This window comes from Symphodus melops, assembly GCF_947650265.1.
Source record: "Symphodus melops genome assembly, chromosome: 8".
Taxonomy (NCBI): Eukaryota; Metazoa; Chordata; class Actinopteri; order Labriformes; family Labridae; genus Symphodus; species Symphodus melops.
Window position 1 is genome coordinate 3,040,961 of NC_136698.1, and position 23,257 is coordinate 3,064,217.

Genomic DNA, 23,257 nt, shown 5'->3' on the forward strand with positions numbered 1-23,257 from the left:
CCTTTATATCTAGAGGAAACATTCTGGCAGTTCCACAGAGTTACTGGAAGTACTGCAGCACAGCCCCAAAGATTTTGTGGAGACAGATAAATCTATTCATCACAAATGAAGCAGATTAGTAAGAGAGGGCCATAAATGAAAGCTTGTTTCGGATGTTCTCTTTAGCAAAATCAATTAAGATATTAACTCAGAGTGGCAACAAGTGCCAATTTGGTTAATTCAGCTCAAGAACTCTTAATCAATCACATCCTCTGAAAACAAGAATGTCAAGAATTTCAGCACTCTTGCCTTCGAGGAAAATTATCTTTTTTCCTGAGTGACACATTTGCAAACACTTTTTTTCATCCCCGGAGGCTGTTCATTTACAAGACAGTAACAGCGGTATAAGTGGAGGACGTGATGGTTTTTCATTTTGTGAATGCTTCCTTTTTGATCATTCTGATGTAAAAGCAAAGAAACAAAGAGAGTCGTCATCTTACACTGAGGTTCCAAATAGCCAGAGGACACGCGAGGCCGTCACTGTGTATGTGTCATACCGTAATGAATTCACCAGTAGGCCTCACAATAATGTCTGATTGGCTGTTTTATTTACTTTTTTAACATCATGCCTCAGGAAAGAACATTGTGAGATTTGACTAAGCTATAGTATGGTGTCTTATTTCTTTGACTACCAGTCTTAACGTGGTCTCTGTTTTACATCGAAGTAATGTAGTCATGTGTTCGGGATTAAAGAGTGAGAAGGGACACAGAGCCCCAAACAATTGGGTTTTTCCTTAAAAATGGTTTACTGGTAGCAACCCCACCACCAGGTAGGTATATTAGAGCCCCTATACTGGGGGGCATTGTCAGGGCTGCAGCCCCATGACTTGTGTGTTGTAAGCAAGGAGAAAGAGGTGCTCCCATAAGTTATACTACCTAAGATGGTCAACTTTCATACTTTTAAACCTAAATATTTTATTTTATTTACATCAATCGTAGTAACACCAAGCTGCTTTCCAACCTGAACCCTGGTACTGACCATGACCCTGTATTGAAAACATAATCATAAGACAGATTCAGATTCTTAGGTACCAACACTACTCTGTAAACTTTAGATCAAGTGATAGATTTGTAATTCTTCTAAGGGTCTGTTGGGCCCTTGGCAAATTCATTGGGGGCCCCTCCAACCAGCATTCGTTATTAATTTCACAGCAATAATAACCCTGGGGAGGCCATTCAATTCTGAGGCAATGCTGTGGTTTAAAAGTTTGTCAGCCAAGCAGTTGCCTGCCTTGCCTGTTGACAAGTCGGGCCTCTGCTGAAAGAAGACGCTGAAGGCTGATGATGATGATGTCCACATTGTGCCTCCACCACCTCATAATGCAGTATACTTCTTTGTGATGCTAAATGATGCACAAATATGGAAATACCTGTCCAAGTGATATTCTCTATATATACAGCATTTCAGACTGGGTTGGCAGTCTTCAGTCAAAAAGCAAATGGTGCCAGTAGAATAAAAAGATGCTGAGACACACTCAGCATTTCTTTCTCCACCATTGATCTTCTTGGCCTTATGGTCAAGTAATGATGAGACATTAAACCTGGAAAATGTTAGAAGTCATCATGGACAAGTTGTTAAGCATTTCTGCAGCTGAACTATTTGATATTCAGTGGTGCTTACTGAATATGGCCTGCCATTATGACTGGCAGTGGGCGTAAAAATGTTGTAGAGTTTGATCCACTGTTGGCTGTGCTTCACTCAAATGGCCATTTGTTAAACACACTTCTCTCTCCATGGAAATGGCCAGAAAATAAAGAGACCTTTTAAAGCGATCTTTCTTTCTTGCAGAAATAAACACGGCCTTGCCATATCGTGTCATTTATTTAAAGATAGATTATAATGTCTGTGCTTCTCCTACGCTCAAAGAAACGCTGTATTTCTCCTCTGCAAATGTGTTGAACTTGTTTTTTTAAGCTGATGGAAGAAGAATTGCACGTCATATGACAAGGCTGAGGTGATTGGAGAATTTGTCAGCCAACATGTGCAACCAGAGAAATGTTGTAAACCTTGAGCTCTAATAACAGATGTTTCCAGAGAGCAGCAAATAATGCTTCTGAAGGCTCAACCGGTTTTTAATTTAACTTAAAATCCTGATTACCTCAGTGCTTGGAGAGTACGTCTGGCATAATTTAGAGGGAGCTTATGAAAAAAAAAAAAGACAGTCACTTGATAGCTTGAATCTACATGCTTGATTGGTAAAAGGGCTGTATTTGCTGTTTGATGCTTCATCCTTTCACGGATATTATTCTTAGCATTTGCCTATTCAGGGAATATGAGTCCTCATTACATTCATGTGTGAGAAACTCTATTCCCGCCATCGTTTGCACTCCACTCACAATCCCATTGAGAGGACCTCACAGGAACAAACAGAGCTTTCATTTTATACAGAGGATCCAAACAGCCCCGGGTTATTGCTAGCCCACGTTGTGCAAAATCATATTTGAGTGGATCCACTGGAGCTCCGGCGTTTGTCGACTGCTAAAATTGAAAATTCCTCCTTGCTGTATCACCAAACATTTGATTTGTTGTTTCTAGATTATGTGGCTCCTTCCTGCCTCAAGGAGATGCATTCTTTTTCACAGCGATGAAAAGCAGTATTTGCACAAGGTTGGAAATGTGACAAAATGGTCTTGTAAAGTGAAAATGGCATGTATCTGATAACACCCCGGCAGCCGATGACAAAGACTTAGTGGATGGCTTTGTTGTGGAGATAATGTGATTATAAGGCTGGCACAGACTTGTCAGAAAAACAATGAATGTTTACAGACAGAACTGTCACACCAAGTGTGTAAAAGAAAACAATGAGGATGTGAGTCAGTGGGCTTTGGAGGCATTTCAGAAGAAGCGGGGAAGGAGAGAGTGGGTTGTTTGAGGAAGGAGAGACAAAAAGAGAATGACGAAGATGAGCGCGTAGGTAAAACATATGAAGGTGTTCAACAGGGAAGAGAGCGAGCCCAGAGTTTTCCTGCCTCAGCTTTTTGGACAGCTGCCTGTTGGATGATAGGATTAAAGAGTCTTTTAATACGACCTCTGCACCTTTTTTTTTTTTAGATAAACACGCCACCGGCTCCCCTCTGAGAGAGGTCGCTGTATACACAAAATGCACCATGTAAATGAAGTCAGTGCCCACCTATAAAATTGAGTTAAAGTGTTTGGTTAACAAAAGATGACCTTGTAGGTTTGTATCCAAGTCAGTTGTTCTTATCAGACTTTTCAGACTGCAGCCTCGCGCTGGCTCCACTGAAACCATCCTGCCTCTGTTACTACCTATGAACACAGTGATAAGATGCTATAGCTTTGTCCCTCATATTAAACATCCACGATTTTCAGATTAAAGGTGAAACACCACAAAGGCGTGAATATCACAGATTAAAACAGCAGTCTGATCAGAGCTATTATCAAGTGAGTTCTCCCTAAAAAAAACTGTTGAATACAACATGCTGGATGGTGGCTCAATGTCTCCATCAAGCATCATCTGTGGACAATTTTATCTTTAAATATTCAATTTAACATTAATGATGGAAAGAGCTTCAGTTTGTGTACAGTTTGGCGCCCTCTGTGGACAAAATGTGAAGTGTGTGTTCCTCACGAAACAACGGTAATCCAGATTTTATAATCATGAAATATACGTAAGGTTGATCCAATCCAATTTTACTCTGGAAAAAAACTGGTTATTAGTAAACTGGATTACTGAGCCTTGGTAGAAGAAATTTGATCATTCTTATCCAGATTAAAACTTTTCACCAGCTCAGAATTTAAAAGGGGTTCTTAGCAATCCAAGCATACAGCATACAGTTTCCTCAAAGCAATCAGAGTAATTTATGTGCCCAGAAATAACTCAGTAGTTTGAATGACCATTAATCGCGATGCAAACGCAACCAGCCAAATATGTTTTCATTGATTTGAGGTGCGAATAATTCGTACATGGCCAACAAACACAACATAGCATAGAAAGCAACACCAGGCTGCATTTAATGAACAACAAGTTGCCCAATGTTCTTCATTGAAACCTAGTTCAACTTATTTTTTTTAATCTATCTGAATGTTAAACACATTTCATATTTCTGTTGGTTTCCTTGACGACAGTGCATCATAGGATGGCACCTTTTCTGTCATGTTTTGAGTTGGCCACAGCTGGCCAGGCTGCCATGTCTGAAGCGTGATGAGTGAGAATGTGTTGCATTTTAACACAACTCACTTTAGAAGCTGATTCTAAGCGACAGTAAGCCACAACTTTGTGTGTGTTCTGACAAACTCTGACACCGCAGTGTTGCTCGGTACCCTGTGTGGCCCTTTGAAAGGGATGAAAGAGGAAAGTTTGATGTGCAAGCATGGCAGAAGATAACAGAAAAGATGGGAAGACAGCGGTCCTCTGTCTCTGTGCCAAAAAAGAATTGAACACTGCTGGAACCACAGCAGAGATCGCTGAAGGACTCGTTGGCAGTTTGACTCCATGAACAACAAAAGTTAAAAAGAAAGAAGATTTTGCACCATTTTTTCATGTGTTCTTGAAACTCCCAGACACTGTTCAGAGTTTTACCAAATCACTGCCTACGCATGTACTTTATATGAAGTTTGACATATATATTGTATAACTGTGAACTTCAACTGTGAACTTCAGCAGATGGGTTTTTAGATATTTTAGGGACTAAATTGAAAACTCCATTAAAGTTGCATTGACATTATAGCAGCATTTTATGTTGAAAGAGTTTTGTACATGGCTATAGGCAAAGGGCTGCAGATTCATGTTTACAAAGTGTGTCTTCATATCATCATAAAGGTTCACATAAGGACTATTTCAGCCATCCCAAGATTCAAGAAGGAACAGGAAATTCAGCCTTCTTTTCATGTGTTGTGACCAATAAAAAGAGGGTCAAACAGAACTCTAAATATGGTGTCAATCCGATACAACTCCAACAATGTCTCTAAAGAGGAGACTGGGTCTGACGTGCTATATTATCTCAACAGTTATTTTTACACTCATTGTGTTTGTTTGAAGGGATGCACAACATCCTGAAATATATGCAGATATATTAGTTAGCGACAGAAGTGGGATTGCCTTGATGTATTGGACCTAAATATGAAAAGAGGCTCATCTTACCTCAGGTAAGGGCAGACTGTAGAAAGATTGAGCCAAAGTGCTTTAAAACCTAGGTTTTGTAATTGTAATAAAGACCAAGGTGGTAAAAAAGCAAGCGGTGAAAATGGTACAGCAGTTAGGTGCTATGAGTGGAAGTAACTTTGAAATACAAATCCTCTAACCTCTCAAACTGCTCCATCTCCTCTAGCTGTCTCTACAGACCTGGTCCATTCAGCCTTTTATGTGCATTAAGAGAGAGCAGATGAGCCAAGATAGAACTGTATTAATCTCAAAGGAAAATCTTGATGCTTTAGTCTGACATTTTTGGTTCAAAATATATCAGCACAAGGGGACAGTTTTTGCTGCATGTCCGTTTGTGTTTTGGAGTTGGAACAAGAGCTGTTGTGGTTTTCCAATTTAAATCACTTTATGACCTGCCGTCCAGTGAGGGTCGTCCTCCTTCAACACTCGTGAGGGGAGAGATTTTTTTTAACCTGCTCATCAGGATGCAAAGCAGCAAAGCTGGGTATAGTTCAGAGAAACAAATACTGTAAAACCAACACTCTAGGAAATTGTTTGAGAGCTCCATTAAATACTATTTGGTGCAGTCCACATTGCCACAACCTATGAAGAAGTAAAGAAAGGTGCATTCATGTACGAGTGATATTGAGAGCAACATCCGTAAGTGGTAAGAACAACAATCAAAGGTAACTCAACAACAGAAAACAGGCTATTTAATTTAATCTTCTGATTTGTTTAAATGTTTCAATCGGATGCTTCTCTCAGCATTTGAACATATATCAAATAAAGAGTGCAACATGTTAAACTAAATAATATTTAAAGGCTACTTGCTAAATGACCGATGAAGAACCGAGCGTGAACACTGGTGGAAAATGTTGTTTTGTGTCATCACTGAAGGGAATTTTGACATTTTGGAGATGAGCGTACCAGACCTCAGTTACTCAATCTGTATCTGAGCTCCAGGCTATCTCAACATTAAAGCATGTGCTAGCATGACAAGCCCTCTCACCATCTCCAAGCTGTTAGCAGCCACTTTGTGTAATAAAAGTGTAGAATAATGAAAATATGAAATGTTTTCCTGTGGCTGCCCTGATTTGTTCTCGTTTTTTTCCAAGTCAAAAAAGGGAAAAAAAAGAGTGAAGAGTAAATCTACTAAAACAGCCTGGGGGAGACAATTTACTACATAACAAAAAACAACATTTGAATGCATAAGCTAGATAGTCCTTCACTCTTTGGGGTCAGACAAGCAGTGTCAGCAGCGACTGAATTGCACTTTGAATTTTCCAGCTCATCTCGTCAAAACTGCTGAGTCTTAGACCTCCCTAGAGCTTCAACTTTCAGCAATCAACATTCTCCTCTAAACATAAAACATTATGAAAAATCCGTTGTGTTGCTGCTGTTTCTACCCACCTCCAGCTGTTGTGCACTCTTCCCATGCTTCCTGCTGGTTTGTCTGAGAGGCATGATTGTCGAAACCCACACTTGCAAACACACCTACACACACGCACACACACAATGGTATGGCTGAGTTAACTTGACAGATTGTCATCAGAATACTGTAATGGGACTCAAACCTCCACTCCCAGTACCGCAACAGCAACACATACGCACAAACACAGCAAAGGAGTGTGTCACTGCGGGGGAGATGATTGACAGGGCTCGAGAAGATGATGGAGACTAATGTGAGCTCTGGACAACAGTCTGAACAGCATGTCTGCTGTGAGAACGCAGCTCCCAAGATATGTTTTTTTTTTTTTTCTGTTTAACTGTGTGAGTGTTATTCTTGGTTTGCTTCTTCGTACTACTCTTAAATGAAACTGAAACATTCCTGTAAAGTGACAATTAAAGAAAGATGAGTGTACATTTAAGACTGCAGCACAGCCATATGCTGTAAACATCATCAAAGAACAGTAAAGAAGCAGTCATAGACTTTTGTGTGAGCACATCTTTGAAGATCACACCGTGAGCATTACTAATCGTCTCTTGCTAATATTTTCCCATTTAACAGAAATTAACTTCTTGTCTCCTTGGTGAGAAAAAAAAAAATCACAAAACGCAATGACTCGTAACTAATGTGAAATTCTAAGCTGTCTAAAAAGAGAGAGAGATTGGTTGTCGTCTTTCTGAATAAGACCGATTTACAGCACATCACAGGGCAGTTAACCTGAGAGTGCTGCGATTTTCATTTTATTTGATGGTGCTATTTATTCCCAACAGACCCTGGAAAGTTTGCGTTTTAAGTAGCATAGAACTGTAACTTAGTATTGCTTTTGTTATGATGTTATAGTTCAGTGATTCTTTTTGAGTTTTTAAATGTAATGGTCTGTATGTTGAGTAGCTTTGCGTGATTTGCAGAACACTGTAGGGCTGCCAGTGAAGGGCTGCTCTCCAGTGTGTGTATCCTGCAGTACTGCTGCACTGATTTCTCACACACACACACACACACACACACACACACACACACACACACACACACACACACACACACACACACACACACACACACACACACACACACACACACACACACACACACACACACACACACACACACACACACACACACACACACACACACACACACACACGGAGTCCTCACAGGAGCTTTACATGTAGACAGCTAGACTATTTTTATTTCATCTGCATTCATTGACATTTCAGCACTCTGAGTTTTTTTAGCTTCCCAGCATGCATCAGGAGATCACAGGTAGAGGCTGATTTCTGGAGTTGGTATTTGTGTTTTCCTGTTCTACATAAAGTAATAAAACAATATTTCTAACATCTCATCTCATTCACGCATGAGCACTCTAACCCAATCAGAGCTTTTTGAGTCTAGCAGCAAGGCTGTCCGTGAAGGTGGGGCTCAGTGGATCGGACCCTCATGCTATTTTTTCCACTTAAGCACACCATAGTTAAGCCTTTGCACAGAAAGAGGTGTCCCAATGTTGTCACAGTGATGGGAAAAAAAGGACAATTGGTGTATTTACAAGAGGGACGTACGGACAGTGGACCTGATCTGTCTGTCTTTCTCTGAAGATGATGTGAGTCTAATCTCTCCACAAGAGTCCAAAGGGAATATTTTCTTAAACATGAGTTTTGTTATGTAGCACGGAGCCGGGATGTTCTCTCTCACACGCACACACTCTCGTGCACACAGCAATTTTATGAATCAATGAAAAATCTTATTGGGTGGCCCAAAATGCAAATGATAGAATTTCAAACATTTGATTAATCCAATTATCAATTACGTTTTTAGGGATTCATCATGATACAGTTTTTTAATAGTAATAATCATTTTAATTGTGTAACATTTTTAAGGACAATCTGGGCATTTTTGATCTGCTACTATGTTAAACAAAAGAGAAAAGTACAAAATCCTAAAGAAGCTGCAGCTGGAGTTTGCCATCTTTCTTTGATGAATGATTTCAATGATCAATTGATTTCCCTTTAATTCATGAGTGATTAACGTATGAATCATTCCAACACAAAGCGATGGTGTAGAAACGATCCATCTGTGTAATGAAATCTTTTTAAACACTTGAGATGACAAGCATCTGTGTCTGTGCGCCGCACGGAGCTGTTAAAGTTTGAAGTATTGTCGGCTTTATGTCCACCTCTCTCTGTCTATATGTCGGTTGGGAGCGTTGGTTTGTGTCCTGATGTCTTTGTTTGTGCTCTCCTTCAGGTGCTCGGGGGGCGTTGAGGTGATGCAGGTCCCCCGGTCATCCCAGTGGAGGAGCCAGCTAATAAAGAGTGGCTCTCGCTGCTGAACACCCCCCCACCTTCACCATCGCCACCCCTCAGCCCCTCCTCGCGCCCTCCATCTCTGATGGCTCTATGGGGCGTCATCAGCCTCAGCCTTCACTGCTGGGTGTGTTTACGGTCTGTGGTAACGGCAGCTGCAGCGGCAACAACCAGCCTCCCCAATGACAAGGCTGGGGGCCCCTTGGACTGGCTCCTGTCGGATAAAGGGCCGTTCCACCACTCCCCGGAGTACATTGACTTTGTGGAGAAGAACCGGCAAGGCTTCTCCACCAGATACAAGATATACAGGTTAGTAAGGAGTGCAGGACTGGGAATTACTTTACTCACATGAATGACACATCTCCCTCCAGACGCATCAAACAGTCTCCAGGGCTGTTTTCTGAAAGACTGGTTGCATCCAAATGAAGACCACATCTGATTTTGTTTACACAATTTAATAAGAGTCACAGGCTGTAAACAAAAGCACTGAGAGCGTACTGTTAGCTCATTAAATATGAGCAAACAGTGTTAAAGATTAGCATTTAGTCGTTTGTAAGGTAAGTGTACAACCACGCATGTGCACGTGAGCGCTCACGCACACACTCGAGACATGAACAAGACAAAAGTCTATGTAGTCGTTCAACAGGAGTATTATGACAAAGGAATGGTTGAACAAACACAAAACAAGACCACAACATGTTGAGAATCAGAACGTTTCAGAGATTTTCACAGACGTTTAAGAACGAAGGAATACTACCCAGATATGTTCAGAGAAAGACAGTTAAACTAGCGGATCAGATATGAACTTTAGCCAGCATAATTACTGAATAAAATCACAGCTGCTCAAACACTGCAGACTTTAATTACTGTTATTTTAATGATAGACATGATGCAAATGATTATAGCTTGGAGTGGTCAACACTTGAAAAAGTCAAACTTAGGTGTAAATTTGATGCTTTTTTAATCTGTTACACTTTTAGTGCAAGCCCTCAGCCGACATACATCCATACATTCTGTTTAACAATTATCAAAGTAAAAACTATTTTTACTGCAGTAAAGACTAAAATGAAAGACGTGTGTAGGCTTTGATTGCACCCACACACAGGCTGATTCTGTTTCTGTAATGATGTGTGATTGGTTTTATTCCTGGAGATCTTGACCTTTATATCTTGTTATCTCGGGATGACAGCGGTGGATTTTGGAGCGATAACCAGTTTATTTATTGAGATCTCAAGAAAGTGGCTTACAGGAAGTTGTTTGAAAGCCAGCGTTATTATCCAGAGATAACGAGTTAATCATTCGAAATTTTGAGGAAACAATTAAAACTCCTCTTTATCAAAGAAAAACAAAGAGAAATCAAATGTGTTGATGAATGTGCACTCAGGGCGTACATCCAAACTAGTCAAACGTACCTTTTTAATAACAGGACTGTGAGTAGGAAATTGGGATGAGAGAGCGAGCTTTCAGCTTCGATGACTCTGTAGCTACCGGTGACCACACAGCGACGTCGACCGTTCATTTATTACACTGTTTATGTTGATTTGGAGGAAATAATTCTGGATAGACAGTTTGAATCCTATGTCCTCAGAATCATTCATGGAGGTGTTACTGCCTGTTTCCATCATTGCCAGGTATTTGTCTATCCTTACCAGACCCTCGTTCCAGCCATGCTCTGAGTCCTAAGAAATGGACTGTATTCTGCCAATCAAATGAAGCTGAATTAAATGATAGGACTGAGATAGAAGGGACTGAACTATCTTGAACATGTACGTCTGATTTCATTTAGGACAAGGTCGTTCCAAGGGCATTACCACATATATGGGATTTGACCCCTGCAGATGTGACAGCTTCAACAGCATAGGAGTTTTAGCAGTGCATTTCTTTTACCCTGCCTCCATTTTTTTTATTGTCACATCAAAATGATGTAAGGGAGAAAATGAAACATCACATTTGTGCACACACACTGGCCAATATGCTCTCTGAAAAGCCTGTTCATGGTTATTTAGTAGGCAGGCTGGATTATTTGCCCTGTGCCGTCATGCTGAAAAGGTTCCTCGCTGCCAACGTTCACAAGATTTCTGGCACTTTCCTCGACAGAATCATCATGCATTTCATGCGGACATGTTGCCATCAGCAGGCTGTACGTCACGTTCAGCCTTTCCAAAGCCCTCGGGGAGTCTCCCGATCAGGTGGTCAGCTGAAATATGGTGATTAGCGCTGGAAAAAATGATGATTTGTCGTGACAGCAACACAGTCTGAGGTATCGGTATGCGAGCAAATTAGCCGAGATTGTGTCATGAATCATATCCTTCGTCATTAAGGGGGGGGGAGAAGGGGGATGTTGTCTGGGCTTCAGGAAATGGATGGACAGGGTTCCTGACATCTATGGATCGCTGCAAGGATGCTTTATGGCGTCTGCGAACGGCTGCTGCATTAGAGCTTTTTTAATATTTCCTTCTATGGCAAAAAAGGCAGCGATCCGTCGGAGCCGAGCTGCACGGGCAGCAAGATTAATAGTCTTATCATGTGGCCAAGTGATTAGTGAGCTCTTAGTACTTATTACTCTGCATTATCACAGAATCCCCTGAGAGGATTCTGTCAGCTGCAAGGTTGTGTTTGAGGCTCTCTAGATTACCACAATGCGGCGTTGATTAATTGTGATGATATTAAAAAGGCAAAACTAACCTAAAAAGTAAATAGCTTGTAAATCTTTCCCAAATTGAAATTCTCTTGGACTCAGTCCCAATCCAGTCCAAGAAGGACAGAAGGGAAACAGCCGTGTTAGGAAGCTTGTGTTCATATGTTTTTGGCAAAATATCAGCTCTCGTTCAGTGCCGTGGCGTTGTTCGGGGGTGAAATGTGGTGATGTTTTCGGGGGTGCACACACCTGGAGCTGGCTCATGAAAAATGCATTCGAGTTGTTTTATTAAAGAAACTGGGCCCGCTGCCGTATTGTCTCAGGAGGACCATGTCACGCCAAATCAGAAAAAAAAACCTTGAAAACTGGTGCATAATGTTTAATTTTATAGCTATGCTCAAACAAACATTTTACCCACTCATCAACCCATGATCAAATCAAGGCTGATGTTTCCCTGTTGGGCTCTTTCATTTGAATAAGTAGATGTGAGTGACTGGAGCTGCTAAAAAAAAAAAAAAAAAAAGTTTTGATCTAGATGAGATACCACAAGTTTAGAAACTTATGTTTATACATTTATAATTATGAAAATGAATATGCTCTCTGACATCTCAATGCATCAGTGAATAGTCAGCTTTTAAGGCTCATGTTAAGTTTTTTATTTATTTTTTTAAAAAACAAGGTTTTTGCCTTTTTAGATTCTTTGATTTTAATGAGAAACATCCGATCAAAGAATCAGTAAACATGATTCAAACTCAGACCAGGCAATCAGAACTAACAGCTTTCTTTATTTGATGCTTTGGGGACATCCAAAGTGTGTGTTTACTGAGAATTGAGATTTGATTACCAGTTTGGAGAGAAGTCTGAGGATGGAATAAAATAAAGTTGAATTTCTTTTGATTTACTTTGTGATTCATCTTTGTTGAGCAATATGTTCAATTTTATTCGCCAGGTATGTTTACCAAGTAATTACAGACTAATATGTGTAAGACTGGAGCTGTAACTCAGGTCAACTGCAGCATCTCGCTATAATAATAATAATGTTTTTTAGTGAGATAATAATGTCCCAGGCCATATCGCCTACCTGTCATTACGCAGCGGGTCCTGCTAGCGTAATACGCTAGGCTAGCTTAGTGACAGCTGAAAACCTGAGATAGATTGATGCATGTACAAACAAATAAGTATTAAACTTTAAATCATGGTGCATTTGTGATGTTTTCTTTTGGTTAAAACAGGGACAGGGACTGTTCCAGATCAGGACACATACAAGTGTTTTATAGACACTTGTGGGACACGGGATACAGAGCTTGAAAACTTCTTTCAATTGCCTCATTTGACTTCCTCAAAGTATTTACTATATGTGTTTATGTCCCTGCACTATAAGAGCAAGTTCAGGTAAATGAAGACTACGTAGCCAGATACATGTTTTTGTTTTCTAGATTCAGGCCCTTTCTCCAGGTGAAACCTTACTAGAAAGTTTCTAAAAGTGCATATTAGTTGAAAGAGTAACTTTGTTGGAAAGTGTCACTGTACATCAATATAATGACTTAAAACAATAAGACTCAAATACAAAAAAAAAAAAAACAGCATGCAGGAAGCGCCAACCCGTAGAGTTAACTTGATCAAAAGAACGCCGCTCATGTTCAATCATGTTGGATATGAGAGCCACTTCAAACAGAGTGAACAACAGCACATTTTCTCAACCCCAGGGGAGCGTGCAGGTGCTCTGAAGAGGCTTGAGGTTAGTGTTTTAGATCAAACTCCCCCAGCGCTGCTTCTCAACACCCCGCTGCTACACTCCTACTGATGTTCTTTGTCTGCTCTCTTCCACTGCAATTCCCTCAGAGATTTTGGCAACTTTATGTTGCTCCTGGTGGTAAACAGGCTGTTGAAGGAACTCCTAATAAATTGTAGTTCTTTCCCCCCCCTTCAGGCACATTTCCTCAGCCGCTGCTTTAAAGTAGCAGGAAGCTTATTGGTCTCTGTACTTCCTTGTTTTTGAAGTCTTATGAGACACAACATTAGACAGTCTTCCTTAAATTGGCTCGATTAATTGCTCACTTAAAAAAAAAAAAAAAACCTCTCACTTTTATTATATTGGTTTACGCCTCAGGCTTAAGAGGTTGGCAGTTTCTCCCGAGATGAGCCGTTTCACTGAACTATTCATTCACTGAAGATTATAAATGTGGAACAGTGGTGTACGTCATTACACAACAGCGGCTCTGCTTCCTAAGACACTCAGGAAGGTCAATCTTACACAACAGCTGCTGATGAATTCTTACCAAAGCTCCATTGAGAGCACACTGACAAACGGGATCCTGGTGCAGCACTGCAGCAGCTCTGTTGCTGACAGGAAGACCCTACAGAGGGTTATCGCTGCAGCACAGGAGATCGCCAAACACACACACATCTGCCTTGCCCTGGATGACATCTACACCTCCCGTTATACGCAAGGCATCCTGCACCCTCAAGGACACATCTCAACCTGTCCACTTCCTGTTTCACCTCTTGCACTCAGGAGAGCGCCAAAGATCAATCAAAGCATGCACCGATAGACTCAAGAACAAGTTTCTACCCTGAAGCCATAACCAAGCTGAGCACTGATCGAAAGTCAAGATAGATGATTGCAGTGTGAACCTTTTCATCGAAACAAATTCAATAGTGTTAGAGACTTACTGTCACATGTGCAATATACTGTTCAAAAGATGCACAGGCATCGCTTAAATGAGTAAATATTGTTCATTGTTGTTGGAGAGTCGTCGTCCTAAATGTAGGAAAGAGGACAGATGTGGTTGAAAGTGACTCTGTTATCGTCTTGTCTGGTCTTGTTCATTGTTCGTCTGGATCTTTGTTAAATCCTAATAAATGTTCCAGTACAGGAGAAGATGGATCACCAGATGCAGTGCTTTGAGTTACAGCGTTCAAGCTTTTACCTTAGCAAAGCTTGAGTTACACTTCCACATTAAGTCAGCCCTCTACTCTGTTTGTCACCTCTTACTGATTACACTTGAAATAAATCATAGAGCGGTTGTGTTTTTGTGGCTGTCAGTGAGTGTGCTTTGGCGATTCACTGGAGAGCCAACCGTTGCTTCCAACACAAACACAATGTGGGCCTTCCTGCTCAGCCACCTGTCCACAGGAAACACTGCCAAGGGAAGGCTGCCATGTTCACCAGGGTGAAGGCAGGAGCGTTGATATGTATTTGGCCGTGTTCTCAACATATTGCACTTGAATAATACATGTCATTTTTTTTCACTGAATAAGATTTATAAGTATTATTTAACTGTGAAAAATCCCCTGTGCACAAATAAAATATCATGCCAGCAAACACGCACAGGTATTTTTTAGAGGCTTAGTGATGATCCAATCTAATAAAAATACACACTAACATGACGTATTTTGAAAAATACACTTCATACCATGGTTTTGTAGGACTAATATATGTCCCTCGTCTGACTGCAAACCCCTGAATGATGAGAAAAGTCCATCCTTTTGCCTGCTCCATTTTTTTCAGAAAATGTGAGCTCAAACAGGACGTTTGGAGACTTTTCTTTCACGGCAGTCGCCCCTCTCCCAGGTGGGTGACACTCCCACAGCTAGGTGTTTGTTCTGCCCTCTGAGTCTGCCTTCTCACCGTAAACAATAGGACATGGAGCGAGAAAGCCCGAGCTGACCCCAGCGCTTCCAGAGAGGGGGCGTGGTCAGACACAGCTCATTTACATATTTAAAGCTACAGACAGAAACAGCCTGTTCTGAGCAGGGCTGAAATAGAGGGGTTTATGATATGATCAAATACACGATCAGAGTGGATTTACACAAAAAAAAACAAAAAAAACTTCATATACACGCTTTGGACAGGTCTTAGAATTATTTAAACTTAAAAAAAGAGGAGAATTATGTGACCTTTAAATAAGCTTTCAATGAATATGATAATAACAAGCCATCTATTGTCACAGATGAAACCATGTGGTTAAAATTCCCTATTCCTATAAAAAGTGGCGTCTATCAAGATGAGCTCAGTTCTGGATTTTGAGAACGATCTCCTCTTCTCTAATGGTCACTAAAATAAAGTTTGTAGGATGCAAAGAGGTCAATTTATCGACTACTTTTCATAAAAAAGTAAAGTCAAGAATATGAATAGAAAACATGGGCAGCAGAAGCCTCCTCTCCTCCCCATGAATCATCTCTCAACCTCCTGACAAATATAAAAGAGCATAAAACAGAAATATTCAGGACCAACATTTGCATATTGCATTTCACTTAATTACTGAGAATCCTTCCTGAAACCGCCTATCAATGAAGTTGAAGATTTTTTTTAAGCTTCTTTGAATTCAGAGAGAGAGAGAGAGAAACAGCAACAACTCTAAAACTTTGTTTCATGATAGCATCCAGAGAGTTGAACAGGAGCAATGCTATTGATAATAATAATGACGGAGCTGCTTGGTGGGAGGATTGGGGCCCCTTAAAATCAACTCTGTGGTGAAACCCATTTCATTTCCTCCTCTCCTCGCAGGATGAACTATTTGGCCTATAGGGGTTTAAGATAAGGCCAGGGTAGCTTATCACAGTCAACGATAACCGAGGAAACGAACAACAGCAGGGATTTGCGAATACTCTTTCTGTACCTGTTCTCCCTCTCCTTCTCTCTCGCTCGCCCTTCCTCCCTCCTTCCCTGTGTATTCCTCTTTTTTTCTCCACAGAACGTGCTGTGGCTTTGAACTAGTGCTTTCACGCTACAAAGTGGAACCCGAGAGAAACAGTGTCCCGTTTGAAGAGGTCATTTATTTGTATGGCATGAAATGAGGTGAAGATTAATAGCTACACTCGATGTATCTGAGCAAGAGATTAGTCAAAGCCTTTGTCTGAAAACTACGGCGTCAGCAAAAAGGTCAGCAGGTACAACGTATCCATTTAACATTATTATGTTTATTTTACGCACTCTGGGTAGAGTTTCTGCTTAACACCGTGTAAAAAAGAGTGTCTTGTTTTGTGATAATGTAAGAGAAATTGAAATGGATATGCGCTCCAAATATCTGCCACAAACTCGTTCTAACTTTGTGTGCGTCACTTTGAATTGGAGATGGATTCACGCTCTGTATCACTCAAACATCTGGGTGTTCGAGCTTTCCTCATTACTCCTGCTTTAATGTGATATATACCCTTTCAAAAGGCCACACTCCCTCCATCCATCATCGGCCGCCAAGGTTGCTCAACCCCGTTCTGATTACAGCAGTCAGGGCTTTTTTAGTTTGGAGAGAGAGAGAGGTCCAACATTTGACAGAGAGGACACGCAGCTGACATGTTTTTTAAGGATTTCTTTTTTCTTTCTGTCACACACAAAATAATTCTTCACATAGCGGTTGTGTACTCTCTTTGGCTTTGTGTGATGAACCAGGCCTTCAAACATTCACTTTGGGCTCCACCTACGGTGACCATACGTCCCACTTGTGTGATCGTCATGCACAGAATGAAATTATTTTCTGTTCGCCATTATGTTCTTCTCCGCTCTTTTGTTGATAGCAATTATATGTGAAACTACACCATAGCGTCAGGTCAGCATTGTCTGTCCTTTAAGCATTGTTCTTTTACTTTCTGTCCTGCCTCCTGAAACCCTCTAACGTCCAGGGCCGATGGAAGTTATTTTGAACAGGGGGTGCTGTAAAAAATATTTTGTTCTTTTTTGGACAAAAAAACCCCCCTATGAGCCTATAGGCCTATTTAGAATACATTTATAATATATACATTTAAATATGTTTTTAAAAAGATGAAGATTCACCACGTCATTGTTTTACACTCTTCAGTGAACACAGACAGGGCCGCACACAGACACACACCATCAGTTCTCAGAGGAATATGCACAATGACTTAAACTTCACAATAACACTTAAACAATGCAACAGGTTTGATCAGCTGGCATCAACCTGAGTCACTGCACCTACATTTACGTCACGCACGACTCTATTAGCTCCAAAATCCTTTTACGCACAGCGCAAAGAAATCATCTCAGACAATCTAAGCACATTATTGAATAGCTCTCCACATTCAATACGCAAACATACGCACAAGAGCACTTTTTTCTCCATCTCCAACCTTTTTACGCAAGCCACAAAGAAACAATCCAAACCATTTACACGTTATTAAATAGTTCTCCAAATCCATTACGCACAGAACACACGATCAAAGTAACACTCTCAATCCCCACCAGCTTGCAAAAATACTATAGTGTGACATTAAACTGCATATATGAAAGTGCGCGGCGGCACCATGATCTTACTTTGAGCTGCGGACAGAGTGCCCTGGTTACAGGTGTCCAAATGTCCAGGTGCGCTCTGGGGTCGTGGAAATAAAGTCTCTAATGAGGGGACGAATGTCCAGAGAGTTCATGATGTCTGTATTGGCATACATCAATTAATGGTTTGTGAGTCTTTTCTGGGTCATCATGGTGCTGCGTGTCTTCAAAAGACGCAAGGCTGAGAAAGTGCGCTCAGGTGAGGCCACATAGATGGGGAGGCACAGACGTAAGTCAATCAAATTTTCTGTCTCTGAAAACATGGCTCTTGTTTGTTACTGGAACTTAGTCCAACACGATGCTACATCTTGAACTGTGCCACTCGTAGACCGAGCATGGAGCGAGCAGGGAACCTTTTCACTTTACTCGGCGTCTACAACCATGAGCCGGCCTTACGTTGACAACGTAACTTCCGTGAACTTGTGTTGATTATGCCTAAAAATAATTAAATCAAAATCAAGAAATACATGTAATAGCCTACATGGGTCAAAATCTTTTCCCATTCATAAAGGAATGTGAAAATGGAATTTATAAAATGTGCAAAAATATTTTTAATAATTTTTAAAAACATTTATTTAAAAAAAAAAGCTCCCCCTCGCCACTAGGGGGTGCTGCAGCACCCCCACTTCCTGCAGCCGCTAACATCTGAAAAGGATAGTCTCGGTGTAGGATGCCGACAGTTCTAACTGGAGCCGCAAAACGCCAGGAAAGTTGCAATCAGATCCATCCTTTGTATTTTTAACATAAATGGAGCTTTATGAATGTACTGTTGATTGCCATGGTTCCAAAGAAAGACAGAATTGATTACAATATCTATCCAAACAAATCATATGCACAATCTTCAAATTAAGTTGTATAAATGCACGTTAGGGTTAAAGTTCTGTAAACATTCTATAAGTCTCCTTGTGGTGCGGAGGGAAATTGATTTGCAGTTTCTTACGCTCCTAGTGTGAGGTGTAAGTGAAGTCAATGTGCAAGTGCAAGAACTTGCAGTTCTTCAAGTGTCCACTAGAGGCTACCACACCTATCAAAAACCTGTGTTTACAGCAGAAATGAACATGTTTACAGCCTGTTAAAAAGACTGTGAGGTCTGATTAGCTCATGCTACGATTGGCACACACTGACAAATGAGATTTTTATTTTATTTTTTTACTCGCTCCTTGTTTGTTTGTATAGCTGACCTGATTGACAGACAGGCACGGTGTAACCATTTGCCATGAGGCTTTCAACCCTTCCTTAGGCTCCAGCTCCAGTCGTTAGGTCGACAATAAGTAAGACAGCATTTCTAGCAACAGCCATGACTGATGGGACTCCAAAGCCCCCTGCATTAACGAAAGGGGGACTCAGGCTTTGTCATTTAATATTTACAGTCTTTGACGCAAACAGGCAACACAGAAACATTTTAAGGGCAGCCTGCTGGACATTTTCAGGGGTGCATGTCCCCTGCAAAGACCTGCTAAAACACACTTGTGGTTAACTCTTGGTTAAAAAGCTACTATTTGTAGGGTCACGATGAAGCTACAAGCCGACTTGTTAAAACATATTGAGCTATTAATATAGCTCCCCAGTGCTCAGTATCTATATGATAAGCTCTGTATAGGAGTCATTAGATTTTAATCATGTTATTCAAAGGAAAACAAAGCAACAACCTATCACAGGACAGGAAAATACAAACTGGAAACAGTAGCACCAGTAGAGGGCGCCCATGTTAACAGAAAAGCTGCAGCTACTGTGGAAAATAATATCACATAGAGTGTTCACAGTTCTGCTCATTTCTACGTGGTTTTCATGAACGTCGAGAAATGATTCCTGTCATTGTTGCTATTCCATCCCATAAAGCGCCAGTAAGTAGTCTTTCAGATCCCTTTTAAAAATGCTCTTTAAAAAGGCTGAAGGCTCTTTGATGGGATGTTTTTTCTTCCCCGTGCATTTCCTTCTCATATAAGCGTAATTGTGTGAGTAAATTGGGGCCAGAGCCAGACGGATTGCACACAAAAAAAGAAAAATTGGCCCAGCACTCTTGTTGCCTTCCCTGAGAAATTTCAAAGTAATCACAAGCGATCTATTATAATTACAGCAGCGATATCTGTCTGTGACTTCATAACTGTCTCTTTATACATTCATTACCATGCAGATTGTGATGGAGGGAAAGTGCTCTCGGAAATAAACACAATCTCTCCACTGGACACATCAGACTTTTTTTTTTTCAAACTTCAAAGGTAGCTGTGCTCTTCAAACAGTGTCTGAGTTCTTCAAGTATCTTTTTAATTAGTGCAAGTTACTGATGCTGAAATAGGTCCGATCTCAATAGGTGGCATGTATCTGTTTTCCCCAAAAACTCTCCACATAATGATTTAAAATCATAACAAGCCCACGGATAAAGAAATGGACTCTATAGCCTTATTTATAGAGATTCACAGAACCAGAAAAAAAGATGGCATGCTGTACGTGTGTACAAGATGTACTCATTTGACTGTGGTGAAAAGAAAAAGACGTGAAGCTGACATTATTAAGGAGTCTTTTTCTCACTTGCTTGGAGGTCGTGTCCTTCCTCTTCTTTGTGTGTCAGCTTGACTGAATCCTGAAAAGAAGAACTGAATCAAAGTGCCTTAGAATGTATTATGAAGATGATAGCTGTGTTGTGCTCTTTCATCCCTGCACAGTGGCGGCTGTGGCTCACTTGATACATGTATTTTATTAAGGTAACAGTATGTGCAATGTGTTTTTTTATTTATTTATTTTTACCTTTGTTGTGTTTTTAGGGGTAATAATAATCTGCAGAACCCCCAGCATCTGTGTGTACTGCATGCGGTCCATCCTGTCTTAGTCAACACTGTGTTTTTACAACATGTGCCGCAGTTTATCTCTGGTGTGTGCTCGAGTTGTGGTTCTCAATCTGTGGGTCGGGGCCCAAAGGTGGATCGAGGAGCCACTTTCAGTGGTTCGCGAACGTTTTGGTTTTGTTCAGTTTCTGGCTTCTATCACATGATTTGTATCAACTGAGGTCCAAGCTGCAGTAAATAAATCTGAACCACTTTCCCAGAATCATTCTGCTCTGCTCCGCTCTGAATACGCACCAAGGCTATTTTGAGGTGCTTTGAGTTAAAGCTGAATGGAGCAGGTCGAACAGGACAGGAAGTCAGACGCTGGAACGCAGAGAGCATCGGATCAATTTAGGAATAAAACACTACAGACCATGCATCGCATGTCTCATCAGAAACAATCCTCATCGTGTGTGCAGCCGGCGTGTCACTAAATTAGACAGAGGTGGAAAAATACCTCATCAGTGCTTGACCAGTAAATTCCACCCAATCTGAGACCGAGACAAGACCTCGACCTTCAACAATTGGTCCAGTGACCAGTCCTGAGACCAAGACCCATTTCAACAACACTAACTTCAAGTTATCCTCATTTATTTTACAAGATCTTCACATGGAGATAAGGTAGTTTTAACAGGGTTGAAGTTCAACATTTATTTATTTTACCCTGTTAGGGACTTTTCCTCTCATGATGGCTTTAACATTAAAAAATGAAATAATATGCTTTTAAAATGCAACAGGTGTCATCAGTCTCTGTGGAAACATCTCCTTGTTGTCACAGGATGTTAACGTCTTAAAGTGCTTTCAACCCAAAGCAGAAAACCCGGAGCTGAACGCTCACATCTGAGAGCATGTATTTTCTGTAGAGCTAGCTGTTTTCACCCTGCATTTTTTATCTCGTGCTGCCTTCGTCGTATAGAGTTTGGCCGTCGGTTCTTTTATCCAATTTGTTATGACAGCAGGTTAGCAGCGGTCAGACTGTACCTTTTAGCCCGGACGGCTCGGGGCAAATAGAAAACCCTTTAATCCAAACGTGTTGATTTTTTTCTTTGGGAGGTGCTGAGCTGAAAAACCGAGCATTGCAACCGTGTAGGTCTGTGTGGAGGCAATGCTGGGAACTCTGTGTGCATGTTTTTAGACGTTTTTATCAACGGAAACGTGAGCGATCTGTTCGAAGACAATAATGAACGAAACAAAAGGAGAGAGGAGTTTTAAGATGGATCGAAGCGTGTTTACAGCTCTTCACACGTTTCACCTCTTTTTTCCTCATAATAACTTAGGAGGACAACTTTTGACACCATTTAGTCTGCAATATTACCTTTTTAGCCCTGTAGCGACATAACCCACAGAACGGTTTTGGTCTCAGTCAGTTCAACCACTACTATTCTAACACATGGATTGATTACCATAATGCCTGACAAAGGTTTGCTAGATGTATGGTACCCAGGACATACTGAACTGTGGAGCACATTCAGAGCACCTGGACCAGGTGAATTGACTCCAAACGCATTAACTGGACTTTGAGAAATTGGACTTAACCCCCTTGACGCCTATTGTCACAAATTTGCATCAAACTGGCTTCCGCTCCAAATGCATCCAAAATAGCATCTGTATTCCTCCACTGCCGCTTGATGCACTTTCAATACATACCGAGGAAGCAAGCATTAGTTTGTCATAGGACCAGTCAGAGACAGAACAACATCCGTTTGATGTGCTATGTATGTGCTATTTTTATGTAATATCTATTTATGTGCTGTTTTCAAACAAATGTTCTCGACTTCATTTAGCATCTACTTGTAAGCAGAAACACATAAAAAAAACAGTTTTGATATTGGAAATAAATTCAGGCGTCAAGGGGTTAAGTCAGGTCAACATGTCCAGTTTTAGCTGGAAAGTTGAAGTAAACAAACATAAACCAACAACTTTTTCGAACTCCTTTTAAAGGTATTGATTAGTAGTTTTTTTTTTTATGTCTGTTCTTATGGAAACTTCCAATGTGCTTTGTATTCAACTTACTTCTGTCGTCAATGCACCATAATGTTTACCAGGAAGAATGAAATGGTGTTTTATTTTCTTTGATTTAACTTTCCTCTGAGGCGGAACAACAAATAAAAAAGGAAATGTGTTGCGATGCAACAATAGAAAAGATGCACTGTTGTGAGAATCTAAATCACTTATTCAGCCTACCTCTTTCCGTTGACTTGTTTGACTTTGCAAAGCTATTCAAAAGACGGATGCGACGCTCACCTCTCTTCACAAAACACAGTTTTCTCCTAAATTGTGCACCTCTTCCCAAATGTCAGACAAGCAGCCCATGAAAGTCTGATTTTAATTCACACCATGCCGTCTCTGTTAAGCTGAGTGCGGAGCTGCAGGTCACGCAGAACACTGAAGTATTTTTGAAGGACACTTCACATGGCAATCTTCCACTAAACACCTTGAACTTTTGCCGGTAGTATAACTTTATATGTGAGTCAAAGCACTGCTGAATGCAATATCAGTTTAAAGAGCTGTGCCTTGGGCACATTTGTTCAAAGAAAACTAGAAAGAATGCTTGCAGGGTGCCAGGTTGGTCTTTGTTTGTTCAACATCCATATCCTTTGGTTCCTCAAGTTTTGCTCCAGTGCAA

At 40.8% G+C, this 23,257-nt stretch overlaps 1 protein-coding gene across 1 annotated transcript in view; it reads left to right on the plus strand.

The window, feature by feature from the left end:
- The window catches only part of LOC306827951 (BMP/retinoic acid-inducible neural-specific protein 3-like), a 59,977-nt gene that overhangs the window by 11,234 nt on the left and 25,486 nt on the right, over nt 1-23,257 (plus strand). The window contains exon 2 of the mRNA XM_079350091.1: nt 8,827-9,194. Within this exon, the coding sequence (XP_079206217.1) occupies nt 8,971-9,194 (224 nt within the window). The 5' untranslated portion in view covers nt 8,827-8,970. The remainder of the gene's footprint in view (nt 1-8,826; nt 9,195-23,257) is intronic.